Genomic DNA, 12,382 nt, shown 5'->3' with positions numbered 1-12,382 from the left:
GGTCTCTTCAATATGTTATCACGATTCCCATTTGGCGACCTAGCTTTGGGTTGTGGTTTCGTGCTACATCACTTCAGTCATGTCCAACTCTTTGTGACCCCATGGACTGTAGCCTGCCAGGCTCCTCTATTCATGGGACTCTCCAGACAAGAATTCTGGAGTGGCTTGCCATGCCCTCCTTCAGGGGATCTTCTAGACCCAGGGATTGAACCCAGGTCTCCTACACTGCAGCAGGCAAGTTCTTTACCATTAGGGCCACCTGGGAAGCCCAGGCTGTGGCTTTAGTTACAAGTAAAACTAGAATTTTGTAGGAAAGCACAGAATACTATACATAATATGATATGATTTGTTGGACCATGCAGAACATTAAGCATAGTAAAATTTGATTTTTATTTTTAAAAAAATGCTACAAGTATGCTCAGATATGCTGGAACTACATTTCCCCTTATAGTTTTTCTGGAATCACATGCAACAATCTTACGAGTGGGCTACATAGTTGATGAGGAAGTAGAGAAAAGAGAACTCTTGTACACTATTGTTAAGAACGGCCATTGGTACAGTCACTGTGAAAAACAGCATGGAGGTTCCTTAAAAAACTAAATACAGAGCTATCCTGTAACCCAACAATTCCACTTCAGGGTGTGTATCTGAAGAAACAAAAACACTAATTCGAAAAGATACATGCACACCAATGTTCACAGCAGCACTATTTACAACGGCCAAGATACAGAAGCAACCTAGGTGTCTGTTAACAGATGAATGGATAAAGATGTGGAATGTGTATACACGAGATGGAATATTACTCAGCCATAAAAAGAGAATGAAATGTCATCATTTGCAACTACAGGGGCGGACCTGGAGGGTATTATGATTAGTGAAATCAACAGAGAAAGACAATTACTGTAGGATATCACGTATACGCTATCTAAAAAAATAAAGCAAACTCGTGAGTATAACAAAAAAGAAACAGACTCACAGGTATAGAGAACACCAGAGGAGAGAGGTGGTTACTAGATGAGGGAGTGACAAAAAGGGACAAGATGGAGTAGGAGGTTAAGAGGTGCAAACTCCTGAGTGTAAAATAAACAAGCCACAAGGGTATATCGCACAGCACCAGGAATACAGCCAATATGGCACAATAACTATAAATGGAGTATAACTTTTAAAACTTGTGACTGTTGTACACCTGAAACTTTTAAAATATTGCACATCAACTATGCCTCCATTAAAATATTAAATAAAGAAAGGGGAATGGAATAGAAGTCAGAAGGACCAGAAAATAACACTTATTTGTCATTTGACAACTTTTCTGTGATATTTGAATTCATCACATATATAAATTTTGTCAACAGTGATCTACTTTCGGCTTTGGTTATGTATATCATAAAGCAAAGAGTAAATTTTTACAGTGTGAGGAAAGCTGAAACTGAAGACAGCCAAAGACTATTTTGACAAGATGTAAGCCAGCAAACTGGAAACGCTTTGCATAAAGGAGAGAGGCCAGCTAGGCTTCCTCACTCTGTATAAAGACAAATTTGTCCCAAACCGTCCCTGTAAGATATTTAAAAAACTAAAACAAAACAGATTTTCCAACGAAACAAAATCCTGATGCCAAAGATATATGAGAGACAGAGAAAGAAGACTGTTCAGTTAAGGCTGAAAACTCATGTCTATTATACTCACGGGGATTCTTGCTCAGCACTTTTTGAGTCCAGACGGGACAGCTAAGAGAGTAGCTATTTTTTAAATCATTTAATCATTCTAGAGCACTGTATTTACTCACGCATAGTGCACTCTTGCATGTTTCCCCACTTCCAGTTTCTTGAAGGAAATATTTGACATTTTTCTCCACAAAGTTTCTTTCCCATTGGGCTATTAATAATGTTAACAAAAGCAGAAGGAGAATCTCTGAAGATTTAGAGAAAGCAGCTGGACAGGCATAAATGACCCCTGTTTACTTAAAGTGAAGTGTTTACCTCTATTCAACAGTTTTAGGGAATTTCCAGGAGTTAAAGTATGCTTTGAATCAGGACTCTTCAAATTCTACCCCTTAGAAGATTATAGAGTTCTGCAGGAGCTGTCTTCTAAAAATGTTCTTCACATCATTATTTTTTAATTGTCACATGGTTGACTTATAATGTTGTGTTAGTTTCAGGTATACAACAAAGTGAACATACCTATATCTATTCTTTTTCAGATTCTTTTCCATTATAGGTTATTACAAGATACTGAATATAGTTCCCTGTGTTATATGGTGGGTCCTTGTTTATTTTTTATATAGCAGTGTGTATCTATTAATTCCAAACTCCTAATTTATCCCTCCCCATCCTTCCCTTTTAGTAACCATAAGTTTGTTTTCTATGTCTGTGAGTCTATTTCTGTTTCGTAAATTTAGGATTCCACATACAACTGATATTATATGATATTTATCTTTCTCTGACTTCATTTAGTATAATAATCCCTAAGGTCCATTCACGTTGCTGCAAATGTCATTATTTCATTCTTTTTACAGCTCAGTAATATTTCATTGTATGTATGTACCATCTCATCTTTGTCCGTTTGCCTGTCAATGGATGTTCTGGTTGCTTCCATGTCTTGGCTCTTGTAAACAATGGTGCAGGGAACAAATGTGGCATGTGTTTCTTTTCAAATTAGAGTTTGTCTTTTCCTGATCTATGCCCAATAGTGGGATTGCTGGTAGTTCTACATTTTTTTAAGGAACCTCCGTACTGTTCTCCACAGTGACTCCACCAAACTGCATTCCCACCAGCAATGGAGGAGGGTTCCATTTCAGGGAGTAGCTCTTGACCTCCTTCATAGGTTCAGGATACTGTTTTGCTTCTCTGCTCATAAAACAGGAAAATCCAAACTGCAGAACATTTCCGATCTACTTACTGGTTTGAAGATTCTGAGTAGGGTCTTGTGGTTCGGTCGGCAGTCATTCATTTGAACACACACATCCTCTCTCTCTCTCTCTCTCTCTGTCTCCCTCTCTGTCTCTCATGCACACACTCACACTCTTAGTAATACAGAAAGCCACTCTTCTTCCCATCACATCTGATCAAATCACCCTTCTAAGGGTGGTCACTTGGGGAAACTCTAAAAATACTTAAAAAAAAATCCTAATGGGAGACAAACTCAGGCAGTGGAAAAGAGAACAACATTGAAAGAAGAGACATATTACTGGTAACCCAAGGAGCTACTGTTTTATGTTTATACATAAACACGTATATATGTTTATGTTTATACAAACTGAACAAAAAGTTGGAAACACCTGCAGTATACATGATTTTTTTTTAATCCCTTACAAACCAAGAGCAGTTTTCTTCAAATCCCTTATTCAGTTGAATAAACTACATCTCAAATAATCAAACCATTTTCTGTGGGTACCTGTACATGGTTAATGATATACGATTGTGTATGTATATATTTCAGTAAACGACGTAAAAGACATACTTAGGACCTTCGCTGATGGCTCAGTGATGAATTCACCTGCCAAGGCAGGAGACATGGGTTCGATCCCTCATCAGAGATGATGCCGTATGCTGCAGGGCAACTAAGCCCCTGCACCACAAGTACTGACCCTGTGCTCTAGAGCCGGGAGGCACAACTACAGAAGCCCACTCACCCTAGAGCCCGTGCTCCATGACAAGGAAACTCTCGTTGCCATGGCAACAAGAAGTTTTATGCACCGCAACTCGAGAAAAGTTCAAGCAGCAACAAAGACTCAGCACAACCAGCTATATAAATAAATACTTTTTAAAAAAGACATACTTGGCAAGTAATTGTCTGGACCACTCCGACTGCATCCAACTGGTCTTCCCACGTCAACTCCCCACCTACCCTATTCTGCCCCTTCTTCATCCTCCACCCACTGTGTTCTCTTTCTGAAATGCAAATCTGACTGACATTCAGTGTTCAAAAGCCTTCGCTGGCTTCTCTTTGCTATAAATTCAAAATCCTAAATGTGTGCATCCACCTCCACCTGCTGCCTCTCACCTCACTGCTGTCCACACTCTGGCCCTACGCAACTTCTTTTATTCTTCCACCCTCTTTCTTCTCACTCTCCCCCAAGGACACCTGTTCGTGTCTGCTGTTGGCTCTACTGGTCTCTTCCATCACCTTTACCCACTTACAGTAGGACCCTTCACAGATATAGAGATGAATGTGTGTGTGTTTTGTAATAAAACTTTAAAAAATATTCCAATTTTTTTTTTTACATTTTAAAGTTTTTATCTAGCTATTTTACTTTATTCTATTTTTTAGCCATGATGTGCAGCATGGAGCATCTTAATTCCCTGACCAAGGATCAAAGCTTTGCCTCCTGCAATGACAGCACAGAGTCTTAACCACTGAACCATCAGGGAAGTCCTTAAAATAAATTCTTAAAATAATGAAAGTAAGTGAAACTTACTGCTTCACTCAAAGTTGCTTAAACTAGTACAGTGCTTATGAAACAGCGTAGTTTTTGTGTATGACTCTCAAAAATGTCAGAAATCCATTATGAGCGATAATATGAATGCTTAACTTCATGGCCCCCCAAATTTAACAGTAATAACAGTACCTGTTTTTTAAGTGCGTTACACGTGTGGACACGTTTCTTTCTCCTTCATCCTCTATGAGGTTATTGGTACTGTTATTGGAATTATCACTATTACAGATGGGTCAGCTGATGCACAAAAGTCAAATGAACTTGTACAAGGTCAAAGAGCTAGTAAATGAACAGAGCTCAGCATTAGAGTACACGCTCCTTACCAGTACACTATGCCGTCTGAAATACAACCCCCAAAATGCAAATATGTAAGCAGCGATATAATTTAAAGGGGCTTTCCTGATGGCTCAGTTGGTAAAGAATCTGCCTGCAGTGCAGGAGACCCCAGTTCGATTCCTGAGTTGGGAAGATCCACTGGAGAAGGCATAGGCTACCCACTCCAGTATTCTTGGGGTTCCCTTGTGGCTCAGCTGCAAAGAATCTGCCTGCAATTTGGGATGCCTGGGTTCGATCCCTGGGTTGGGAAGATCCCCTGGAAAAGGGAAAGGCTACCCACTCCAGTATTCTGCCCTGGAGAATTCCATGGACTGAGTAGTCCATGGGGTTGCAAAGAGTCGCAAAGGGTACATGTTCTTTGCCAGTACACTATGCCATCTGAAATACAACTCCCAAAATGCAAATATGTAAGCAGCCATATAATTGAAAAGGAAGAGTTATGGTTGCTCCACAGGTTCTAGAATGTTCTTGGCCACAGCACTGATTTCACACATCCTGATTTTGGTTGGTGTGGTAGAGAGAATAATGGGCCCCCAAAAGGCATCCACAGCTTAAATCCAGAAACCTATAAATATGTTACTTTACTTAGTAAATAGGAAATAAGATTGTAGATGGAATTAGTCACTACCTAGCTGCCCTTGAGATGAGTAGATTATTCTAGATTTCCCAGGAGGGCCTGATATAATTTCAAGGGTCCTTTTCAGTGGAAGGGGCTTCCCAGGTGGTAAAGACACTGCCTGCCAAGGCAGGAGATACAGGAAACTCAGGTTCGATCCCTGGGTCGGGAAGATCCTCGGGAGTAGGAAATGCAACCTGTTTCAGCATTCTTGCCTGGCAAAGTCCATGGACAGAGGAGCCTGGTGGGCTGCAGTCCAGGAGGCCACAAGCTGAGCGACTGAGCACGCACACACATAAATGGAAGAAGGAGGCAGAAGAGAGAGAACCAGAGATGCGGCAGCCTGGAATTGCTGGCTTTGCATCTGGAGGAATGGGGCCATGGCTTGCCTCTAGAAGCTAGAAAAGGCACAGAAACAGGTTCTCTCTAGAAACTCTGGAAGGAGCACTACCTCTCCCATACCTTGATTTTAGCCCAGGGAGATTTTTTTCATACTTCTGACCTCTAGAACTTTAAGATAAAAAGTTCATGTTGTATTAAATGTATGATAATTTATTATTGTGGCAATAAGAAACTAATATAGTTAGGCTGTTTTTCTGAGTTCTGACCTCAGTAACAACTTCCAAGAAACTAGTGCCCAGTCTTAAGTTTTCTCTTTTTGCCAGAGAAAGCACTTGACCCAAATTCTGATTCCTCTTTTCCACCTTGCCCCTCATCTTCTTCAAAACATCAGTCTGGCAATTCAGGTAGCCTGGAGTATTGGCTCAGCGGTGCTGTCACTACATTGCTGAGATGTAAAGAAATGTTATTTTAAACACTGGCTTTTATAGATTTCTGCTGGTGTGACTTTAACAAACACAGCAGCTCTTGCCTCTGTGGTCTAATACATCTTCTCCACCAAAGAGGATCACTGGAGGAAGCTGGTGTGATAGAACCCATGGGCAGAGCAAATATATGTACATTCATACGGGCTCCTCTCCTTGAGCTGCTCCTGAAAGGGAAAGTGAAGGTCACTCAGTTGTGTGCAATTCTTTGTGACCCCGTGGACCTCTCCAGGCTAGAATACTGGAGTGGGTAGCCTTCCCCTTCTCCAGAGGATCTTCCCGATCCAGGGATCGAACCCAGGTCTCCCATATTGCAGGCGGATTCTTTACCAGCTGAGCCACAAGGGAAGCCCAAGAATACTGGAGTGGATAGCCTATCCCTTCTCCAGCGGATCTTCCAGATCCAGGAATCGAACTGGGGTCTCCTGCATTGCAGGCAGATTCTTTACCAACTGAGTTATGAGGGAGGGATAAATGAGTGTCCTCAGCCATAGGGAACTCAATGTTCTCTTTACACTGACATTTTTGCTTTTGACTTCTCCCTTTCTAATGTCATGTTTGTTACAAGACTGAAATGGTTATCAGGTCTACCAGCAAGCCCAATATGGCCTTTGCGTTCATCTTGACTATGCCAAGATGGAACAAGTTCTCCTCGGCAAACTGATTATGATGTTTTGTTCTTCGCAATGTTGACAAAGGGCAGAATTTTCCTGGCACTGGTTTCCTGGAGTGCCGTTTTGGGTTAGTTCCATCATAAAAACAGAACCTTATAATTTTGCAGAAGGTACAAACCTCTCTCTCCCTCCACTGTCCTATCAGTTGGTAAGAGATTAGAGACTCAGACCAAGTTGCCTGGCTTGGGTTCCCATCTAGATCTGAGGACCAGCTGCTACTAGTTGTGTAGAGTCAAGAACAGCACACTGCTCTCATTCACATTCAACTCCTTGTCTTATTTGTTACCTCAGAGAACTCTGACATCTCACCTCCTTGGAATAAATTAGAGCTTAATGATTTATAATGCAATCATTAATTCTATCCATATATTTCTTCCACTCCCTCCACATCCCTTCCCATTTAATTGATGTATATTTATATACCATTAACCAAGCACTTTGCTCAGCACTGGACATATAGTGGTGAGCAAACATCAAGAAATGTCTTCCCTCATGGAGCTTCCATTTTAGTGGGAAAGAAAAATATAATTCAACTAAATGCACAAATAAATGTCCATTTATCAGGTACACTGAAATTAAAATTTAAAAAACAGCAATGACAACAAAAATCAATCCTCCTGACTACCAAAACAGAAACAAAGAATACTGACAGACAGAAGTAAAAGGAAAGAATGGGAATGAGCAAGATATTATACAGAATAGGGCTGAGACAAAAGAGTGGTACTGTCATATCTGTGATGAATATTAAGAAGCTGAATATATAAACACAGCATAAGGAATCCACTATCTTTTCTTGAATGAAGGTAGCAAAAAAGGGTCAAGTACTCGAGAAAATGAAAGGAGTGAAGGCCAGTTATCTATGGAACAAATTCTCTGATATTCAAATCTCAGTTCCATCTCTTTCCAGCCTAAGTAAGTGAGCTTAGACAAGTAACTTAGCTTTTCTGAGCCTTAGGGACCCTTTCTATAAGTTGAAGATATGTTCTATATCAGGCATTTGTTGAGAACTTAAAAAGAAGAGCATATACAAGGAAGTCCTAGGAACAGTGTGTTACTGTTCCTTCAGTACAGATTTAGCCTTCAGTACAGTTTTGGGGGCCTTCCCTGGTGGCTCAGGGGTAAAGAAACCGCCTGCCAATTCAGGAGTCATGGGTTCGATCCCTGGGTCAAGAAGATCCCCTGGAGAAGGAAATGGCAACCAGCTCCAGTATCCTTGCCTGGGAAATCCCATGGACAGAGGAGCCTCGCAGACTACAGTCCATGGGGTTGAAAAGAGTTGGACAAAACTTACAAACTGAACAACAACAATAGTTTTTGAATCTGGAGGTGAAACCTGAGTCAAAAAATCATAAATAGGATAGTGGAGTAAAACTTAGTCTCAAAGAACATTCTTATTTTTTTCAACAACATCCTAAAAGCAATGAGTGTACATAGTCCCACATCTCGTTTTCTAATGCCGTTCTCCAATCCAGGAACCAGGGATCCCTGGAGCAATGGCTAATTCTGGAACTGAAGCAGAAAATGTACAGGATCAGCCTGGAGCATTTTGTGGTACTAGAAAGAAAGAAAGTGCTAAAAACAAACAAACAAAAACACATACATACACAATGACGAGGGGATGTCAAAGGGATATAGGAACCAATTTAAAGAACTCTCAGTGGCCAAAGTTGGACAATTTAGATTGTAAAAAAATAAATAAAATACTACTGGACTATACCAGGTTCAATGCATGAGACAGGGTGCTCAGGGCTGGTACACTGGGATGACTCAGAGGGATGGGATGGGGAGACAGGTGGGAGGGGGTTCAGGATGGGGAACACATGTACACCCATGGCTGATTTATGTCAATGTATGGCAAAACCACTACAATATTATAAAGCAATTAGCCTCCAATTAAAATAACTGGACTATAATCCAAAGTGCAAAATAAATATTGATAAGCCTATACTGATGTAAAAATGAATGGATCAATGAATGGAGGAAGGGGGAGAGACACATCTTTCAAGCAGAATGTATTAGGGAGCTACTCCACTCTCAAGGAGGTAGAATATAACTCTTCTTCCTTAGGTGTGGGTTGCACATAGTGACTTCCTTCCAAAAAATACAGTAAGAAAGTGGGGGGAGGGGAAGTTAACCTATATCATGTATTACCTCAGCCAGGTGTTGATAAAAGTTAACTCCAACAGTGATAAGTCATGTCCCCAAGATGTACCCTTGATATGACGTCATGCAAATCATACTTTACCTCGGATATCTTCCTCCCACAACCCATAAACCCAGTCTAGTCATAAGAAAAGTATCAGAGAAATACCAGTTGAGGGACATTCTACAGAATATTTCACCAATACTCCTCAAACATGTTAAGGTAACATGGAAACACAAGGAAAGTCTGAGAAACTGCCACAGCTAAGAGGAGCCTAAGAACACAAGATTACTAAATGTACTGTGGTGTCCTTGCTGGGCTCCTCGAACAGAAAGGGACATTAGGGAAGAATGAAGAAAGTCTGAGTAAAGTGTGAAGGTCAGTTGGTAACGTATCAGTACTGAATCTGAAACTGTGTAACTGATTCTGTAACACTAATGTAAAATATTAGTAATAGGGAGAAGTGGGTGCGGTCTCTAGGGGAATTCCCTATACCATCTTTGCAATTTTTATTTAAGTCTAAACTATTGTAAAATTTTAAAACAAAAGAAAACATTCTTGCCATACCAGGCCTTTGACATCCCAGGAACAATACAAAAAAGATCCCTGCACACTTTCAAATTAATCCCCTATAGCGTCAGGATTAGACAGGCCAATGTGTTAGCTTTATTCAAAGCTTGTAAAAGAGCTTATTTTGCTTATTCATCTAAGCCTGTGTTTGCCTCTGGGTTATTTCTTGACTCCAATTTCAAATTTAGGGTGTACTGTTTCTATTTTGATTACCGTATAGGAATACCAGAGTGAAACCATTTTCTCTGTTTTTAATTACTGATCATTCTAAAGTCAATCCTTTGACTTGAAATTTAAGACTGTCAGTGAAATATATAATTATCATGGTGGTTTTGTTACAGTTCCTCCAGCCTGGCTCTTTGTTGCCTTTTGGCATTAGTGATTTTTCTCTCTGTGTGCTCAACATGACACCAATTGATATCTCAAAATCGCATGATGGTTTTATTGTGAAGCTTTGACTTTCTGGTTTGATTTTCTATATGTAAGTCAGACATGTCCCTTCACTGAGACAACTTGCACCTTCTTCCCCAATAAGGGACAAAAACTCACATCAGGCTGAGCTGAGCAACTCAGGCAATGAGGGTGTGAGATTAAAGTCATTATATTATGTTATTAAACACTCATCCTGCAGGTTATTTTAAGTATTCTATTACCAGAACTTGAATAGCAACAATAATAATCCATCCCATTAAAAATAAATAAAAGGACACGAAAAAGAAAGAAAAACCAAAAAAGGAAAAACCGAAGAAAACGGAAAACTTCGTTGCCTAAGTGCTTAAGATCTATTGCAATTTCCTCCATTTTTCTGAAAAGTTAACGGGAGGAAAACAAAATAATAGGAGATATTGCCAGGATTTTAAATCTTATGAGCCCAGGATCCATAACAATCCTGTTTAGAACCATCCTGTGAAATTGGCTTTGGGACGTTCCCCCGCCACTCGATCATCCAGCTTCTGTAACTTTCTAACAACCATCCCGTTGGAAGTCCCCTGAGGACACAGCAGCTGACGGGGCGCTCAGACCAGACTTCTTTAATCGAATGAAAACGTGCAGGTGGAGTGGATAAAAGTAATTCTATTTCAGCAGCCAGGAATTCCCCCCCACCCCGCGCCTTCGAAGCGCACTGCATATTACCGCCACAAATGGGACCTTCAGACGCCAAGAAACTCTTAACACTGCCCCCAGCTCTGGTGCTTAAGAGTGTGGCCGGCCCCTGCCTCCGAGTGATGATGCCATCTTGGGATGTTAGCATCTCGTAAGGAGTTAGTGAGTTCTGCATTCTGTTCACGTCCCTGTGTCTAAAAACTTAACCCAACTTTTCCAGGATATGATAACCTGCTGATGTGGACCCTTAATTTTCTCTAACTAGTTCAAATCAGATACTATTTAGAATAAACACAAGACCTCCGAACTCCCCCCCACCCCCGCCCCAGCAGGCACCCCGAATTCTGGGCTCCCTGGGTGTGAAATCAGAAGCCCCGAGGCAGACCTATCCGTTCGAGGTCCCGGGGACTGTCCTCCGCCAGGACCAGGTCTAGGGGCTGAAGACTGGGGGAAGCTGGTCTCAGCAGGACTGGCTGGGAGGGTAGCGGTACCCCAGCAACTTACAGTCCAGGGCGACCACCAGGCAGCGCAGCAGGAGGAGCAGGAGGTGGTGGCGGCTCCTCCTCGCCATCTTCGTGGGGGTCGGGAGCTGGCGGCTCCTCGGAAGCTGAGGGTCCCGGCGGCTGGAGCGCGGGAGGCCGGCCGGGGGGGGTGGTGGTGGCGGTCACCGGACTCCTCGGGGCGGGAGGGGAGAGCGGCGCGCAGCGGAGCGGAGGGGGCGGACCCCGATGGGATGTCAGTTTCCCCCTTCCAGGGGCGCCCGCTCCGCGCGCAGCCCAGGGGCGGTTCTGGTCTAGCCCAGGGCCTGCGGGGGTCTGGGCACTTCTGTTTTGGAGGGGGCGCGGGGAGCGGTAGGGAGGCGGAGTGAGCCGGACGAGATGCCGGCTGGCTCCTAATGAGGGGGCCGGAGGAGGCAGGCGAGGAGAGGAAGGGAAGCCCTCGCGGGGCGTCCCCCGCCCCCGCGCCGCCGAGATTGATCGGCTTTGTGTCGGGTCCGGCGCGGGGCTGCCAGCTGTCCCCGGGGCGCGGGAGGCGCTGGCCGCGGGCGCGGGGGTGGGGCGCGGCGGAGGTTTGGTGGGGGGGTGCTGCTCCGCCCGCCGCGCTCAGACTCCTCGTTCACCCTCCTTGGCCCCAAACTTCTTTGGAGGGGGTAGTGCGGTTTCAGCCTAGGGGTGGGGATTTGGGGAAAATTTCTGGCCAACCCGCGAAGCTGAGCGGGGAGGTGCTCCGGCTACAAGGGGTTCGCCGGCTCCGCCTTGGAGGCGAAGGCGGGGGCGATGCAGGGAGGGGCGGGGGCGATGCGGGGAGGGGCGGGGGGGGGCGGGTTAAAAAAATCAATCAAGACGAGCTGGCAGGCAGGACTGAGATTTTAGTAATCGTCTTGGCCTCGTCTCAGTGGAAGCTTTGTGCTTCTTGGAGGCTGAGGGTGTGTTTTGTGTTCTTTGCCTTTGCCGTGTCAGAGTTAGAAGTTCATCTAACGGTGTGAAATATTTATCATGTTTCTTTGCAGTTATATAACTGCCGCCTGTGGAGTTTTCCACATGTTAAAACTCTACAGCTGCCCTTTGTCAGGTTTATTTTTGGTCTACAGTGCTTTTTAAAAGGGAGACCCATTATGCACGCTCTGTTGCGTGTTTTTAAATTGACCTGCACTTGTAGTGTTCAGGGTACAAGGGCTAAACA

At 43.2% G+C, this 12,382-nt stretch overlaps 1 protein-coding gene across 4 annotated transcripts in view; it reads right to left on the bottom strand.

Annotated features, from left to right (window-relative positions):
* Positions 1–11,723, bottom strand: part of JAM2 (junctional adhesion molecule 2) — an 82,039-nt gene extending 70,316 nt beyond the window's left edge. For all 4 annotated transcript variants that reach the window (XM_040227559.1, XM_040227550.1, XM_040227573.1 and 1 more), the window contains exon 1: positions 11,204–11,723. In XM_040227559.1, coding sequence (XP_040083493.1) covers positions 11,204–11,270 — 67 coding nt within the window. In that variant the 5' untranslated portion in view covers positions 11,271–11,723. The remainder of the gene's footprint in view (positions 1–11,203) is intronic.
* Positions 11,724–12,382: the final 659 nt, after the last annotated feature.

The sequence above is a fragment of the Oryx dammah genome, unplaced genomic scaffold (genome assembly GCF_014754425.2).
Source record: "Oryx dammah isolate SB20612 unplaced genomic scaffold, SCBI_Odam_1.1 HiC_scaffold_2, whole genome shotgun sequence".
NCBI classification, from domain to species: Eukaryota; Metazoa; Chordata; class Mammalia; order Artiodactyla; family Bovidae; genus Oryx; species Oryx dammah.
Note: the sequence above shows the minus strand (reverse complement) of the source record. Positions and strands in the feature narration are given on the sequence as shown.